Source organism: Ochotona princeps, chromosome 2, assembly GCF_030435755.1.
Source record: "Ochotona princeps isolate mOchPri1 chromosome 2, mOchPri1.hap1, whole genome shotgun sequence".
NCBI classification, from domain to species: Eukaryota; Metazoa; Chordata; class Mammalia; order Lagomorpha; family Ochotonidae; genus Ochotona; species Ochotona princeps.
In genome coordinates this window covers 1,254,574-1,272,210 of record NC_080833.1, presented here as the reverse complement: position 1 = coordinate 1,272,210, position 17,637 = coordinate 1,254,574, and the positions used below count along the sequence as shown (strand labels likewise).

Here is a 17,637-nt window from a genome sequence, read left to right as displayed (position 1 = left end):
TTGCTCTGCCTTTGAAACGAATACTTTGTTTTGTTTTTCAGAAAAGGAGTCTAGCTGGCTACATCGGCCGGGCTCCTCCCCTGTGGAATCAGCCTGGTTGCACCTGCTCTTTCGTGCCCCCCACCCCAACAGATTCTCTGTTTTCTGCAGGGTGGGGGCTCCCCCAGTCCGTGGGGGACTGCACGGCTCCAGCCTCCTCCCACATCCCCTGCTTTGTCCGGCTCTGCTCCTGGTCCCCTGCCAGGGAGGGTTGATGAGGAAGATCGCAGGACCCAGGCCTTCCTCCCTACCAGGAATGACAGTGATCCTCCAGCCAGCTTCCTCCCAGGGCCACCATCTGTCACCTGTACTTGTCATCATGAAAGCCTGAGGGCTGGGCCTCCCACACAGCCCTCAGGGTCACCCAGAGCCAGGGCTCCTTGCTGTGGCAGGTACATCAAGGCTCCCAGGGCAACAGATGGCTGGTGAGTGAGGGATGTATGGGTGGATGGATTGCTGGGTGGGTGGGTGGATGGATGGATGGATGGATGGATGGATGGGGGCTGGGGGGATGAATGGGTGAGTGGATGGGTGTGATGACATCAAGTGACCGTCCCACATCCTCGGGTACTGCTGGGGTCAGGCTTCTGAGAGTGGCCCTCTCCCCTCTTCTCCCCCACCCCAGAAGCAGAAGGAATAGAAAGGCCGCTTGCCCCCACTCCTTGAGCCTTCCCTTCCTAATTGGTGGTTCACATGGGCAGGCATCCTTCTCAACTATGTAAACACCATCAAAGATAAAATAAGTCTATTAGGAAAAAAAGAAAGTTGAATGTGGATGGATAAAGGATCATTGGCAGATGGTGGTGGCGGGAGGTGGACGGGAGGTGGACAGGAGGTGGACGGGAGGTGGACGGGTGGTGGACGGGAGGTGGATCTGTGGTGGACGGGAGGTGGACGGGAGGTGGACGGGGTGGACGGGGGGTGGACGGGGGGTGGACGGGAGGTGGACGGGGGGTGGACGGGGGATGGACGGGGGGTGGACGGGAGGTGGACGGGGGGTGGACGGGAGGTGGACGGGGGTGGACGGGGGGTGGACGGGAGGTGGACGGGGGGTGGACGGGAGGTGGACGGGGGTAGACGGGGGTGGACGGGGGGTGGACGGGAGGTGGACGGGGGGTGGACGGGAGGTGGACAGGAGGTGGACAGGAGGTGAGCGGGTGGTACACAGGTGTGGGACAGGCCCCTGCCCAGTGAGCTGATGGTGGTAGTGAGGCCTGCCAAGCAGGTGGAGCATCTGCGTCCCTGAACACACTGGCAGGAGCTGGTAGGGCCTGCAACTCTGAGCTACATTTGTGGCTGCCTGCAGTGGGACACCGCACACGGGCTGGCCCACATCCTCATGTCTGCTGCAGCCCAGGTCCCCGGGTCTCCCAGGGCCCTGGAGGGGTTCCTGTTGAGCTCTCTCCCAGAGCACAGCGCCGCTGTTTTCGAGGCCCAGCCTCATGGTCCAGGGCAGACCGGGGAGGGGAGCTGCATTCCGGGCCACGAGCGTGGTGGGCAGGTGACATCTGCACCCTGGATTGGCTCGTGGGTCCCAGAGCGTGTGAACGGCACTCCCCATGTTCTTCCGTGCAACCCAGCACCACCCTTCCCTGCACCCCTCCTGGGAGCTGAGCCCCTCACAGCCTCATGTGGTCATTCCTGCAGCCGGGGCTCACTAGGCTCCCTTGTGGGGAGAGGTCTGGGTCGTTCCAGGGCTGGCAGGAAGCTCCGGGGCTAAAACTTGGGGTTGGGGGTCCCTTCTCTCCTGCTTCAAGGCACTGCCCAGTGCACCAAGGCCACACCTTTCACAAGATCCCTGTGCCAGCCAGAGCGGTGCCCCTCCTTCTTACAGCAGCAGTCTCCCCTGGGTGGCCCGGCCGAGTCCCACGGGGGGGGGGGGGTGTCGCTGGCAGGCCTCACCTGAGACACTCCCTTCCCCAAGGGCTGTGGCCACCCTCGGGCCCACGGCCAGGTGTGGTGGGGCCTCAGGGCCTGGACCTTGGGGCGGCTGCCCTCAGGAGGCACCTGTGGGTGGCTCTGGGCCCACCATGAATGAGGCCCCGCAGCAGCTGCTGGCCTGCGAGCCAGGCCTTTTATGGGTTTGCCTGAAAGATTTTATTCCAGAAAAAAACCCAAAGCAATTAATCCGAATTACAGAGCAGCCATTTGCAATAATATTTGCTTTAAATATACGTATTTTTAAATCCCCTTGGCTGTGGGCATGGGGTAGGCTCGAGGTGAGAGACACCTTGCAATGATTACAACGCTTGCCGTTTTACATTGTGAAAATGGCTCTGTGGGCTCGGGGAGGACCATAAAGTGTCCGGCGGACTCCCCCAGAAAGCAGCCCGTGAGCCACGCTGCGGTCCTTTGCCCTCCTGCCCCAGGCGTGGTTTCTTCCAGAAGCTTCTGCAAACGCTGGCGCAGCTGCCCCTCAGCGGGGCCCTGGCTGGCAGCCCTCACGGTGGGCAGCACCGGCTGACTGGGGACACGCAGACAAGAGTTGTGCGCGTGGAGGGCCTGCCCCTGCAGGTGTGTGGGAAGATGGCTCCCCTGCCTCCATCACGCTGCAAACCTCGCCCCCCGGGATGAGGAGAGCCTGGAGGGGGCAGCTCAGCTTGGCCCAGGAGCACCCACAGGGTGAGCCAGCTCAGGAGCCCAGAGAGGGCCACGCCCTCCACGCCGCTCCTTGCCTCCCATCTGCCCCACAGGGCTGGAGTCCGTAGGTCCAACCCCCGTGGACGCTTTTCCATGCCTTTCCACCAACAAGCACCCTGACCTCAGCATGTCCCCGCCCCAGCCCATTTTCATGTTGGTCATTTACATACTTCTGCTTTTGTCTTGTTTGAAAGAAACCTCGGCCACCAGTGTCCTGGTGCGGCAGGAGAACCTGCCACCTGCACTGCCAGCATCCCATCCTTGCCGGCTCCTGTGCCCGGTGCTCCGTTTCCCACCCAGCTCCCTGCTAATGGCCTGGAAGAGCAGCAGAGGACAGCCCCAGGGCTTGAGCCCTGCACCCACGTGGGAGACCCGGAGGAGGCTCCTGGCTCCTGCCCGGCCCGTCCTGGCTGGTGCAGCCATCTGGGGGGTAAGCCAGTGGATGGGAGATTTTTCTCTCTCCTTCTCTCTGTAATGTTGACTTTCAAATAAAGAAATACATCTTTAAATCTGTCCAACTCGAGGTTGGACAAGATTTTATACTCTGTTTTGTCTAAAATCTTTATGGTTTTAGTTAATCTTTATTTTTCTTCATTTTTTAAATTTTACTTGAAAGGCAGAGCTACAGAGAGAGAAATCTTTCAAAATTCATTGTTGATTGATGATGAAAGGTTTACAGAGAGGGAGCGCGTCCATTGGGTCTGACGGGTCTGGCCATCGCACGGCTGGCGGCAGGTGCAGCCAGGCCCTGGCCCCTGCGGCTGCTGTGGGTGTACAGGCTCTGACCGGCTCATCCACAGGCAAGGGTGCCCCCTCTCCCCAGGCAGGGAAATGACTCGCCCTGTGACCAACCCCAGCCCTGCCGTGAGCAGCTCACCGCCTCGGGTGTCATGCATCGAACCTCTTCTTTGAGAATTGAATTCTGTGTTAGGGTTTTTGAAGACTGCTGGATGCATTTGGAACGTAGTGATTCAGGAACTCGTCCCGTCCATCCACTGGGTCACTCCGCAGATGGCTGCACCAGCCAGGACCGGGCCGGGACTGGGCCAGGAGCCTCCTCCGGGGGGCTGGGCCAGGAGCCTCCTCCGGGTCTCCCACGCTGGTGCAGGGCCCAAGCCCTGGGGCCGTCCTCTGCTGCTCTTCCAGGCCATTAGCAGGGAGCAGGATGGGAAGTGGAGCAGCCCGTCTAAAACTCGCGCCCTCGAGGCTCTGCTTGCCTCGGTGAATCAGCGAATGGATGTGCAGGGTGGGGGTGCCTCTCTCGGCTTCTCAGGACATGCGAGAATTTTCAGGAACCGAAGGGGGCTGGGTACTGGGCGCCAAAACCCAGCAAGGCAGAGCGGCCGGTGCCCAATGACCATGGCCTCAGGGCCTGTGGCTGCCCGCAGGTTTCCCACCAGGAGGTCCACGTGTGCACCTGTGTCAAAGGGTCATGCGACACCAAGATCCACGTGTGATCAAACAACAAAATTCACGAAAGAGTCAAGGAGACACCGTGTTGGGCCTGGCTCGCCCGGAAGTGCTAAGGGCAAGGGAGGAGTGCCAAGGGGGAAGCCCTGGGAAGCGGCAGGGTCAGGAGCCAGCAGCTGCGTCCCCTGGGTAAGGATGCTCTCCAGGTGATCCTCACGGTGCAGGCAGGTGCGGGACAAAGACCCCCGTGGGCCTCTAGCCTGCCCTGCAGCAGACACAACTGGAGGAAAGGAAGGCAGTCGCTCCTCACAGCTCAAGTGGGGGCACGTGTGCAAACACCCCAAGGGAGGAGGTGGCACAAAGGAGCCTGAGGAGGGAGAGGCAGTGTCTCCGGCCTTCCTGGGACACGGGGACACAGGTGTGGCCGACGGCGGCTCCTGCGCCCCGGCAGAGTGGCAGCAATGCCTTCAGTGAGTACACCTGCTTTTCTGAATGTGCGTTTACTTGTGAGGCGGTGGGGAGGGGAGAGAGAGAGAGAGAGAGAGAGAGAGAGAGAGAGAGAGAGAGTGCCTGCTCACGGGTTCTCTCCCAGTGCTCACAGCACCTGTGCCTGGTCTCCCAGGCAGGTGACGGGAGCCGTGATGGCTGCCTCTCCAGGTGGACTTCAGCAGGGCACTGGAGTCGGGGCTGGAGCCCAGGCACCCTGGGTGGGCAAAGCCGTGCCATGAGCCTTGGCCAGAGGCCTGCAGGGGTGGCTGAGAGTGGGGGCCCGGCTGGCAACCTGGGACACCTGTGTGCTAAGTCGGTGGCTCAGTGCAGAGCTAGGGACACACCTGGGAGACTGACTCACTTGAGGAAAAGATCGATTTTCTGCACAAGTGAACTCTGGATGGATAAAGTCCCTGGGAGCATGAGAGATAACGCCCTAGCAGCTCGGCTCGGTGGCAGATGTGGGGCCAACAGCTTTCCCCACCCCCTAGGGCTGCAGGTCAGGATCTGGGGGCAGGGCCAAGGGCGGCAGGGCGGGGACTCCTGGGGGGCTGGCCAGGCACTTGTACCTCGGTGCAGGCCCACCTGCTGAAATTTAAAACCAAATGGCATAGGGTCTGGGGGTGCCTGGCGTCACCCACCGGCATGACGCTCCGGGTCTGCCTGGGAAGCCGGAGAAACACATGGGGTGCCAGGCAGCCAGAGAGGCCAGAGGCCATCCGCGCGGGCATGGCCCAGTAGTACCTGCTGCCAGGGAATGCCCAGGGCAGTGCGAGACACATGGCACACAGTACACACAACACATGTACATGCATCGCAAGCACACACGGACGTACAGCAGACTGCCACACGTCCAAGCAGTGCACACACAGGTACACAGGCTGACCCTGGACCACACGTTCACACCTCGAGAGGCTCGCGCGGGGCAAGACAAGGACCAGGCCAGGAACAGTGAGTAAGAAAAGCAGAACAGAATAGAGTCAGCGAGCTGGGCAGTAACCAGCCTGTGCCCAGCACCCAAGGAGGCACCCAGTGCCCCTTGCCCCTTGGGCAGAGTGGGTTAGGGACCAGAGGCCCAAGGGTCCCAACTTTGACCCCTGCCACATGAAGGGGCTGAGCAGAGGGGCTTACCGCGGGGGTGGCCACACCAGAGCCGTGAGGGCTGCAGGAGGGTCTGTGCTCCTGGGGCTGCCCAGGGGAGCGGCCTGGGTGTGGACGTCCTCAGAGGCCTGCCTATGGCAGCAGGGGGGACAATGCTGCCCCCAGAGGGCCTTGCCCCCGCCCTGCACCCTGCCTGGTGCTGGTCACCGTGGCCAGTCCACAGCGGGCCTGACAGGAGAGGAGCAGCGAGGGGTGGGTGAGCCTGTCCAGCAGGCCACATCCTGGCCAGTCAAGGGGCCCACGCTGCCAGCTCCCATGAGGTCCTACTCTGCTCTGGCCCATGTCTGCCTCCCAGCTCTGCCTCCACCATGAGGGTGCCCCACCTGGGGAAACTGAGTCATGGCATGACCTTGCAGGCCAGCTGCTCTGATCCTTGACAGCTTGTTCTTGTCCACTGGGACAGAGAAGGCCCTGCAGGGGGGACACAGGGGTCTCAGGGATGTCTGGGAACCCTGGGGGGTTTCTGGGGCACGGCCGGAGTCAGAGCAGCCTTGTGGGCCAGCTCAGGCTGGCTGCTGGACGAGGGGGCATCAGGCGGGATTCCTGCCGGCCCTGACCGTCCCTCTGCTCGCTGCGTGCGCAGCTCAGCCCTCAGGGCGTCCCCCCAAGGGTGGCTGAGACCCCCTCCCCTTGAACGCATAAGAGCAAGACTTTGGGAGAAACTTTGCGTGGAGGATCTGGCTTGCCCCGTTGGTCGTGTGCTGCCAATTATGTACAGAAATCAGCTCAAAGCCCACGGAGTGCGGATGCCCAAGACTGCAGACGTCAGCAGCCACAGAGAAGGGCCCTGCCCACGCAACCATGGCCGTGCATGGCCACAGGGGAGGACGTGGGCTGCGCTGGCTGTGGCTGCTGCCGCAGCATGACCAGCAGGGTCCTGGAAGTCCTGGGGGGATTCAGCTGCGGTCCCTCCCACCTCCGCCGTGACACCTGGCACTTGGTGATCGCAGGTGGCAGGCCCCGGAGGGCAGCGCCTGCAGTCCCCGTGGCACTGTCACAGGCTGGGGCAGGGTCACGGCCGTCCCAGCAGTGCCCAGGTCTGGGGCCCTCAGGCATGGGGCATGGAAGCCAGCCCATGAGGAGAGACCTGTGGCTTCCTCTGGCAGAACCTCTCAGTGGCAGGGCTGGGGGCAGGGCCAGGCAGGTGGGCATCCCTGCTGCAGGTCATGGAGGGAGGGGCTGGTGGCCTCATCGCCTCTCGGGAGGCACACACAGGCCGGGGCTGCAGGGGCAGTGGGCAGGCCTTGGGCAGCGTCCTCCATGCCAGTGGCTGCACCAAGGCTGGGGTACTGCCATGACATCCTTGCGACACACAGGGACCCTGCAGCGCCTGTAACGTGGCTCCTGGCACCACGTCTCCCCAGGAGCCCAGGTGCGGAGACAGGCTTCAGGGTTGCCCCACATCATGTGGCCGCTGGGCTCGGAGGGCCCTGGACAGACCCTGGCTGAGAGGGCACTGGTCAGGCCCTGCGCAGGTCCTGCTTGCTCAGCGGTGGCCACTGTGTCCCCTGGGGGCTGGGCTGATGCTTTGGTGGGCTGCGGTCAGGACAGCTGGCTCAGGGAGCTACCCTGTCCTGTGGACCCTCCTCTGGCTGCCTCCCCACACATCATCCAGACTGAAGCCTCCAGGAGGGCTGTGTCCACAGGTGGGGAGTGGGTTGGGTGAAGGCCTGGGGCTGAGTTGGCAGTATCCAGAGCTCCTCCTGCTGCCTGGCCCCCATGCCAGTGCCAATGGCTCCTCCTGCTGCCCTGGCCCCCACGCCAGTGCCAATGGCTCCTCCTGCTGCCCTGGCCCCCACACCAGCGTCCATGACTGGTACCACTGCCCTCGCCCCCAGGCCAGTGCCCACAGCTCCTCCTGCGCCCTGGCCCCCCACACAGAGCCAGCGTTAGGGCCGGCTCTCAGAGCCCTTGCGGGCTCCCTGCTTCTGCACTCTGGACATGGCCTTGCCGCCCTGCTAGGGCCACTTCTCAAGCCCTGTGAGACAGGGGATGGACCTGCTGCTCTTGAGGGAAGGGCCTTGCACTTCCCTGGCTGGGAGCTCTGCTTCCAGGCGACCACCTCCTGCCAGGCCCCCAGAGACCCCTTCACCCAACCTGCATGTGGTCTGGCTGAGGTTCCCCTGGCCTGGGCCGGCTGGGTAGAGGCACTGTACCCCACTCTGACCACACTGGGAGGCAGGGTGCTCAATGGGCAGATACCAGCCTTCCCCGAGCGGCTGGGCTGGCCCCGCAGTGCCCTGCTGTTCCCACTGCTCTGGGGCCCGACCCAGTGCCAGGAGATTCTGATCAGACAGTGCCCTGGCCTAGGGGCCCTGCTATAGGCACCAGGTCCACCACCAGCTCCTGTCCCTAGGGCACCCCTGCCCCCACCCAGGGGTGCGGGCTCCACGTGGAGTCCCGGCCAACCAGGAGAGGAGCAGAAGGCGCTGGCCGGCCCCCTGGCCCCTCCTGCGGCAGCCACCCCTCCCCCGGGCCTGCCTCTCAGTGGGCGGGCGAGGTTCGTCCTCTCTGGAGCTGGCTTCAGTCTCGTCTTGGCTGCACCCGTGCACCAGGCCCATCCTTGCGACCCCACTTGCATAACTGGGAGGTATCCACTTTCGCAGGCTGACGCCTCCCGTGGAGGTCCCAAGAGGTTCCCCCTGCCCACCCGGCGTGAGGCGGAGCCCTCAGTGCCTCCTGCTCGGCAGGCGGCTTGTGCCCAACAGCCGGGAGCAGCACCTCTGGCCCCACTTGGCTGTCTCTTGAGCAGCAGGCACGGGCGGCCTCCACCCTCTGGTTGCATGGCCCCTGCCAGGGTGCTGTGGGCCTCGAGTCAAGGCGCAGCGTGGGGAGGGACACCCAGCCAGGAAGTGGCATCCCAGCCGCCAGCCAGGCCCCCGGGGGCAGCCCTGGGGGCAGGGCCGGGCCCCGCAGACCCCTGGATGAGGCCCAGCTGGCCCAGGTGTGAGGGCCACCGGCCCAGGCCCACAGCACTGACCAGCCCTTGGCAGCTGCCACCAACAGGTGGGGCCAGGAAACTGGAGCTTTGAGCCCCAGGAGGGGATTACTGTGTCTGCCCGCGAGCCAGTGGGGCCGGCCCATCCCTTGCCTGTGATAACCGGGATGGCTTAGTTTCCCGCCCTGGCTGAGGTCGTAGTGACAATGAGCCCCTTGTGTCCCACACAGAGCACTGCCGTCCGGTGACAGAGCTGAGATCCTGGCACTAGGGCCATCACACAACCCCACAAGACCACAGCTGTCCATGCCCATGCAAGGACCCGCCACACGCTGCCAATGGTTTCCCACAAGGGCAGTTTCCCCTGCAGCTGGGATGGACCAGCCTCCGTCCCCTCCTCACGGTCACCTGCTGAGGCCCCACATTCTTCCCAGCACACCCCGAGGACCAGGGCCAGGCGTGTCCCCTTCTTCTACAGGACCCCCTGCACACACGTCCTGGCCAGGAAGGGACCCCTGAGGGCACAGCTTCAGTGGACCCTACCTCTCACTGCCCTGGCTGGGGCTTTATTGTAGCCACAGTGCCCGTCCCTGTGTCTCTGGATCTGAGGACGCTCAGCTGTTCCTGGAGCTCGGCCCCCAGGCCCCTGCCCACCAGAGGCCAGACTCGCAGTCCCAGAGTGAAGCCCAGCTTTGGCTACCAGCTCCCCTGCAAGCCGTCGGGTCCTGGGCAGCCCTTGAATGTCACCGCTTTCCTGCAGGCTTCCCAGCGATGTGGGGTGTTCAGGCCAGGCAGTGGGCAGTGGAACCCCCGAGCATGGCCGGGGCCTCCAGGCACAGGCAGCTTTGTGTGCTTATGGCAACTGGACAGTGTCTTGTCCTGCCCATGTGTGTGGGCAGCCAACTCCAGAGAGAGGCACACTGCAGTGCACACACACAGGGACACACCCCCCCCACAAACACACACAGACACACACACAGGACACACATGAACACACACAGGGACACACAGACACACCCACAGGGACACACCCCCCACACACACAGGGACACACACACATCCACACACACATCCACACACACAGAGACACACATTAACACACAGGGACACACACAGACACACAGGGAAACACACAGACACACATGGACACACACGGACACACACACGAACACACACACACAGGAAACATACACACACAGACAGGGACACACACCCCCACACACAGGGACACACACACATCCACACACAGAGACACACACGGACACACACAGGGAAACACACAGGGACACACACGAACACACACAGACACACACCCACACACAGGACACATACACAGACACACACATACACACCCACAGGGACACACACCCCCACACACGAACACACACAGACACAAACAGGGACACACACCCACACACAGGACACATACACAGACACACACAGGGACACAGGGACTCACAGGGACACACAGGGACGCACACAGACACACACACGGACACACACGGACACACGGACACACACGGACACACGGACACACACAGACACACACACGGACACACACGGACACACGGACACACACAGGGATACACAGGGACGCACACGGACACACACAGGGACACACAGGAACACACACCAACACACACACACGGACACACACCCAGGGCCACCACATGCTTTCTCTCCCTGCAGGTCACCCTCAGCCCCACCCACAGGGCTCCCCACGATCCTGGCAGCTAGGGCTGTCTTGTGCACTGGCTGGAGCAGCTGTGGGTGTGGCCTGACCACGTGGACCCCCGCTGTCCACGTGGAAGAGGCCTAAGGAACAGGTGCCCCAAAGCCCTGTTGTGTGGTTCAGCTCTCCAGGGGACCACAGTGTGCCCAACGGGGTGTGGGGGAGCATGAGGTGCTGTAGGGTGGCCAGCCTGGGAGGGCCTGTGCCCTAGGGTGCCAACAGCTGACGTGACAGGCTCTAGCAGTCTCCTGTGATCTAGCAGGGAGATGGTCCTTGGGAGGGGGTGGCAGGGCCCCAACGCTCTGATCTCTCTCCTCACTGAGCTTGCCTGGTCTATGCTGCCCACTGCCCACTGCCTGGCCTCTGCTGCCCACTGCCTGGCCTCTGCTGCCCTCTGCCTGGCCTCTGCTGTCCACTGCCCACTGCCTGGCCTCTGTTGCCCACTGCCTGGCCTCTGCTGCCTGGCCTCTGCTGCCCACTGCATGGCAACTGTTGCCCAGTGCATGGTGTCCACTGCCCGCTGCATGGCCTCTGCTGCCCTCTACCTGGCATCTGCTGCCTACTGCCTGGCCTCTGCTGCCCACTGCCTGACCTCTGCTGCCCTCTGCCTGGCCTCTGCTGCCCACTGTCCACTGCCTGGCCTCTGCTGCTCATTGCCCACTGCCTGGCCTCTGCTGCCCTCTGCCTGGCCTCTGCTGCCTGCTGCCCTCTGCCTGGCATCTGCTGCCTACTGCCTGGCCTCTGCTGCCCACTGCCTGACCTCTGCTGCCCTCTGCCTGACCTCTGCTGCCCACTGTCCACTGCCTGGCCTCTGCTGCCCACTGCCTGGCCTCTGCTGCCCACTGCCCACTGCCTGGCCTCTGCTGCCCACTGCCTGGCCTCTGCTGCCCTCTGCCTGGCCTCTGCTGCCTGCTGCCCTCTGCCTGGCATCTGCTGCCTACTGCCTGGCCTCTGCTGCCCTCTGCCTGACCTCTGCTGCCCTCTGCCTGACCTCTGCTGCCCACTGTCCACTGCCTGGCCTCTGCTGCCCACTGCCCACTGCCTGGCCTCTGCTGCCCTCTGCCCGGCTTCTGCTGCCTGCTGCCCAGCGTCTTCCTCTGCTTCCTGAGTGCTGAGCCCAGAACCCCTAGAGTGGACCCAGAGCCCCACAGGTGAGTGCACAGAGATAAATCCAGGGGGACTCCCTCTAAAGCCGGCTGGAACTAAGACGTGGTGCTGGACATTACAGGGTGCAGGACGTGGGCGGCCCACCCCTCAGCGGAAGCAGCCTAGCCAGTGTCCTGCACACTGGACAACCCTAGGTGGAGGGGCGCCGGGCTGCCGATGGGAAGGCAGACCCCAGGGTCCCAACCCCAGCTCCCTTACCCTCTGGGCCCCTGGCCCTGTGAGGAGCCTTTGGGTGCCAGCACTCCTATGTGGGCCCTGCTGGGGTCCTGGAGGGCCCCAAGGACATCACTGTCACCCTCACAGCCATGGCTGTCACCCCTGCTGCTGCGCCTGGGAGGGGAGGGGGCCAAATGAAGCTCCCCACTCCTGGCTTCGCCTGGCCCAGCCCAGCGTTGCAGCCGCTCAGGGACTGGGTCCAAGGAGGGCCCTCTCCACCTCTCAATGTCTCTCTTCCCAGCTCTCTAAGACTGCCTTGCAAAATAAATCAATCTTAAAAAAAATAAAAGTACCCGAGTGACCCTGCTGGGAGGGCCTGGGTGGCAGAGGCCACCAGCCACCAGCTCTGTCCCTCTGTAGCCCTGGGGAGTCCCGGAGCCCCACTCCTCCCCACAGCCAAAGAGGCTGGGACCTGAGGGCACACCCAGGCCACAGGGCCCAGGACTTCAGGCCTACCTGTTGGCCAATGGGATGCTAAGAAACCCCACCCCAGGTCCCCAGCAACCCTGCCCCAGGTCCCAGGCAGCCCCGCCCCAGATCCCAGGCAGCCCCGCCCCAGGTCCCAGGCAGCCTCACCCCAGATCCCCAGCAGCCCCACCCAGGGCGGCAGATCCCGCATCCGGGATTGATTCCCCACTTGGCTTAGTGTAGACCGCAGGTGGCAGCGGATCTGGGTCTGGCAAGTGGATTCCTGACACCCACCAGGTCCCCAGCAGGCCCATCTGTGGTCCTTGCTGGCCCTGCTGTCCTCTGCCTGCAGCTGGGGGGGGGGTCAAACAGCAGGGGGCGCCCTCTGGCCCCCAGCCTCATCTCCAGTTCCATGTCTGTGGAGCCTCTACCCAAGTGAACTAATTGGAAACCAGTTAAGATAAGTCAGAACCAATCAGGAAACAGTAAACTCACTGGGAGGAGGGGTACGGATACCCACAGACAGGAGACCCCGTGCCCCCAACCCAGCTGAGGGCTGGGGGCTGCAGGACGAAGGCCCCTCAGCAAGAGAGCCTACAGCTCTGGGTGGGAAGGCGCCACAGCCGGGAGGCCACACCCCGACCGAACACCATCATCTCACCAAAAGGGAGGTGGGCAAGCCTCCAGTGGAGTGAGGCCACTCGTGTGTGCGGGTGCATGTGTGGCACGTGTGCCTGGTGCTGGGGTGGGTACTAGAGCCTACACGGAGCCCTGGGGCTCTGGGAACGAGTTGCACCTGCAGTGACCCCAGGCAACAGCGGCAGCCACACACAGGCAGCCACAGGCAGGTTCCGGAAGCGACCCAGCCACCCTGAGCACTTGGTCCCACTGGACACGCACACTCCCGGGGGAGGACGGTGTCCAGCACTGTCCAGCACTGTCACCAAATCGGCACGAGCCACGTCAAGCCAACAGGTGGAGGGAGGCGAGCGCGGGAGGAGACGGGGTGTAGGGTCATGGACCCTCAGGGCACACACGTGTGCACACATACAGGAACACAGGCCCATGCACACATGTGCACACACTCACAAGACGAGTGGGTCTCTCCCACAGCACTGCTCGGAGTGCCTGTCCTCTGCGGGCCCGTCCTTCCTCACCCCCGGTTCCCCACTCACACCTGCCTGGTGCCCGTGTACCCGTCACACCCAGGACACACGTGTGCAGCAGGATGTGGGGGTGCTCTGGGGGGCCTTCGCTGGGCTTCGTGCACTTGGTGGAGATCCCTGCGGGCAGCCCTCCACGTTGCCTGCAGGGGTCGGGGTGTGGTCAGCAAAGCCAGGAGCACGCGCAAATGCCGAGGCAGTAGACCCACAGGTGGGCGTGGAGGACAGGGGCCCCCCTCTCTGCCCTCAGCCTTCTGCAGCCACCCCGGCTCCAGTGGTCCCCACCTGCGCTCCTTGCTTCCCTGTCGGGCCAGATCCACCTAAGCCCTTGCCTTACAGCACAGACTCCCTGCAGTGTCCAGGGAGGGAGGCAGAAAGGAGGAAACCCTGGGCACGGTCACAGTTCTGTGTTTTATTGGGCGGCCACGGCCGTGGCCTCAGAAGCACCTTCTCTGGATCACCGAAGTCCCGAACTCCTTGAAGTCGGCGGCCGTGACCCACATCTGCTTGAAGCTGCTGAGCGAGGTGACGATGGAGGCTCCGATCCAGGTGGAGAACCAGCGGTCGGGCGGCACCGTGATCTTGATGGCCGTTCCCTTGGAGGCCAGCGGCTCCAGCTCCCGCAGCAGTCGGTCGTCCAGGCCCGGGAAGAGCGTGGAGCCACCCGACAGCACAATCTCGCCGAACAGCGTCTTCTGGATGTCAACATCACACTTGGCGATGCTGCTGGACACCATCTTGGACAAGCCCGGGCTCTGAATGCCCAGCTGCTCGGGCGCAAACAGCACCTCGGGCGCCTGGTGCAGCTGGTCGCCCATGTACACCACGTGGCCGTCAGGCAGCTTGTACTCCCGCAGCACCTCCTCAGGCCGCCGGGACAGCTCCTTGTCCGGCTCCAGGGCCACGTAGCACAGCTTCTCCTTGATGTCGTCCACCAGGGCCTTGTCCAGCAGGCAGGGGAAGACACGCCCGCTGGCCAGCAGAAGCCGCGTCAGCAGCTCCGTGATGTCCCTGCCTGCCACGTAGAGTTTGGTGACGGCGTGTGGCAGCGAGTAGCCCTCGAAGATGGGCACGGTGCAGGTGATGCCATCCCCGCTGTCCACCACCAGCCCCGTGACGCAGGCCGAGGCGTACAGGGCCAGCACGGCCTGGTCCGACAGGTAGAAGGCCGGCACCCCGAAGCTCTCGAACATCACCTCGGCCATCTTCTCGCGGTTCTCCCGGGGGTTCAGCGAGGGCTCGGTCATGAGCACTGGACGCTCGCTCGGCTTCACGCCCAGCTCCCACTCAAACAGGTGTTTCCACAGCCTCTCCATGTCATCCCAGCCCGTGATCAGGCCACGCTCAATGGGCTGGCGCAAGTGTAGCGTATCATACTTGTACAGCGCCTCCTCCCCCACGAAGTACTTCTTCTGGTTGGCCCCCGCCGAGGCCGTCTGGAACTTGGGGTGCCCCACCACGGAGCTGATGACGTGCCTGGGCCCGATCTCCCCCGACAGGCCCGCCTTGCACAGCCCTGAGCCATTGTCGAAGATCACCGCCGGGGCCTCGAGCGTGTGGGGGCTGAACATGCCTGCAGCATTCTACCCTGGGCACTGCCCGAGGGAGTCGTGAGGCGCGGCAGCCGGCTCTAGTCCGGGCTCTGCTGGCGTCTGCGGGGTTCGTCCCTCTGGTTTTGGGGGAGTTCCTGGCAGGGGCTAGCAGGCCACATCCAGCACCCAGGAGCCCGCCATCCTCCACCACCAGCTGCTGTCTGCCTGTGCCACCACCTGCCCAGGCCCTTTCAAGGGTGTGGCCGCCTAGGTCACAGTACTGGCCTTGGCGACCATTGTGTCGGGGCAGAGGCTAGGGTGGAGACGGGTGGAGCACGACGTTGAGTGGGGGAGGGGGAAATGGGAAGCAGGGGAGGGGACCAGGACTGGGTTTGGGGGGTGAGCCACGCGGCCTGGGGCGTTCCCGGAGCCAGACTCACACACACACACCCTGGCTCGGGGGTGAACCAAGCCCCACAGTGGAGGGGCCGCAGCAGCTGCCATGTCCCAGCTCGCACTCCGAGCAGGCTCCTCCAGAGAGGACTCGGAGGTTTCCCCACCCTATCGACTGTCGGTGCTGAGTGGGGTCCCCCTGCCCACTGAGGCTCTGACTTGGGGCCAAGGCCCCTCATTCCTCTCTGTAGTCCTGGGGAGTCACAGATGGCACCCAGACTGGCACAATGGAGAGGTGCCCCGGCCTGGGTAGGAGCGGCCCGCAGTTTTTGGTTGGGAGCCGGGAAGGGGCTTGGGCCGCCTGCTGCTGGGGTCCTGGGCTCCTGGAGGAGGGGCTTGGGCCGCCTGCTGCTGGGGTCCTGGGCCCCTGGGTTTCTGGGGGAGGGGCTTGGGCCGCCTGCTGCTGGGGTCCTGGGCTCCTGGGTTTCTGGGGGAGGATCTTGGGTCAAGTGCTTCCCCTGGCCCCAGGACTTCTGTTCGGAGCAGGAGGCTGGTGTCCACTCCCCAGGGGCCAGCAACCTCCTCCTCAAGGCCACTCCGGGGAGAAGGGAGCCTGCCCTTGCCTAGCTCCTCACCCCACTGCCAGCCTCTTGGGGCTTCGCCCGTTGCATTTTGGGATCCCCAAGAGTCCAGCAGCCTCCCTGGAGCAGCAGCAAGGCTGTGACCTGGACGCAGCCATGGAATGATCCACACATCCCCCAGGTGGACACCGTGGCCAGCTGCACTGACCAGCAAGCAGTTGTGAGGCCTGCACGTGTCCTCCGTGTGTCCTAGGAGAGGGCCCACACTTGTCCTCTGCATGTCCTAGGAGAGGGGCCCACACTATCCACCGTGTATCCTAGGAGAGTGGCCTGCACATGCCCTCCAAAAGCCCACACATGTCCTCCGTGTGTCCCAGGAGAGTGGCCCACATGCGTCCTCCATGTGTCCCAGGAGAGGGGCCCACATGTGGAGGACTCGTGTAGCTACAATGAGCCCACAGGTGTCCCCATCACTCTGGGGAAGGCACAGGGCAGCACAGGGGCCGCTGCTCAGCTCGGGGGGATGGGTGTCCTGGCAGAGCCCTGTCTGCTTGCCAACAAGGGGACCCTGCCCCAGCTGACCGGAAGCCACCATCCGGGCCTGTCCACCTGTCCTGGCCAGCGCAGCCTCCTTGTACGTCGTAAATCGCTTGAACACGTTTATGGACAGCGTGGCCACAGCTCCTCCCCTGCGCCGACAGGAAGTGACCTGTGACCCACCAGGGGCCAGCACTTCCGTTCCAGCGGAAGCCTGGGGGTCACCCGGCCCCTGCCACCTCAGGTCCCACCTCCCAGGAGGAGTCCGAGGTCACAGGGGACATGCTCCGATGTGAGTGGATAGCATGGCTGTGCGATGCCCCTTTTGCCCTGGGCTGCCCAGCCCCGGTCCAGAGCCCTTCTGCCCAGCTGTCCCTGGTGCCCAGGACCAATTAGTGGCCAACAGACCTGGCTCGTTAAGGCCGACAGCATCTGGCAGCCAGACCTCAGTGCCGACGGGCAGGGGGACCGTCCCAGGCCATCGCTGCCTTTAGCACCAGAGAGGGGCGGCACTGGGGTCAGGGCTGTGGGGGCCTGTAGGTGCCCAGGGGACTGCCTGTGCCTGTCTGTGCAGCCCCTCCAAGGCCCCAGGGGCACAGCCCTGAGTTCGAGCTGGTGCCCCCCTTCCTCGGTGCGTTCCCACCTCAGGGGCTGAACTGTACTTGAGCTCCCTGCGACCCTGTCCGCCTCCGCACGCGGCTGACACCCTGGGCGGGGAGCTGGGCAGCCATGCTCCCCAAAGCCGCCCAAAGCCAGAAGCTCTGGCCTCTGAGAGCTGGGCCAGGCAGGCTCCACTGGGTGAGAGCCTGGGGGACTTGGGCTGGGGAAGAGATGTCTGAGCCCCCCACCTCGTGTCCTTGCAGAACCTGGCCCTGGTCTTTCACCTACAGTGCTCAGCTCCCTATAGGTTCCCCACAAGTAATTGCCTCCTGCGGTCTGGAGGCCTCGGGTCCCCAACATGCGGTCTGCATCATTCCCACCCAGTCTGGTCTCCACCTACATGTGTACCCCAGGTTACTCCCTGGAAACGTCGGGGAGCATTGATGCTTCTTCATAGGACAGGTGCCTGTGGACAGGTGCACCTGCTGCTGGCGCCCAGCGGCCATCCGGGAGTCAGAGCTTCAACACAGACACATGTCTGTGTATGTGTGTGTGTGTGTGTCTGAGTGTGCGTGTGTTGTGTCTTTCTGTGCTGTGTCTGAGTGTGTGTGTGTGTGTGTGTGTCCCATAT

The 17,637-nt window shown here is 63.7% G+C and overlaps 2 protein-coding genes across 2 annotated transcripts in view; both read right to left on the bottom strand.

Annotated features, from left to right (window-relative positions):
• Positions 1 to 17,637, bottom strand: part of PRXL2B (peroxiredoxin like 2B) — a 144,423-nt gene that overhangs the window by 4,583 nt on the left and 122,203 nt on the right. The window lies entirely within an intron of this gene.
• On the bottom strand, positions 13,761 to 14,958 carry ACTRT2 (actin related protein T2). The gene has a single exon (XM_004596097.3). It carries the CDS (start codon positions 14,932 to 14,934, stop codon positions 13,801 to 13,803), a length of 1,134 nt encoding a protein of 377 aa, XP_004596154.1. The 5' UTR covers positions 14,935 to 14,958; the 3' UTR covers positions 13,761 to 13,800.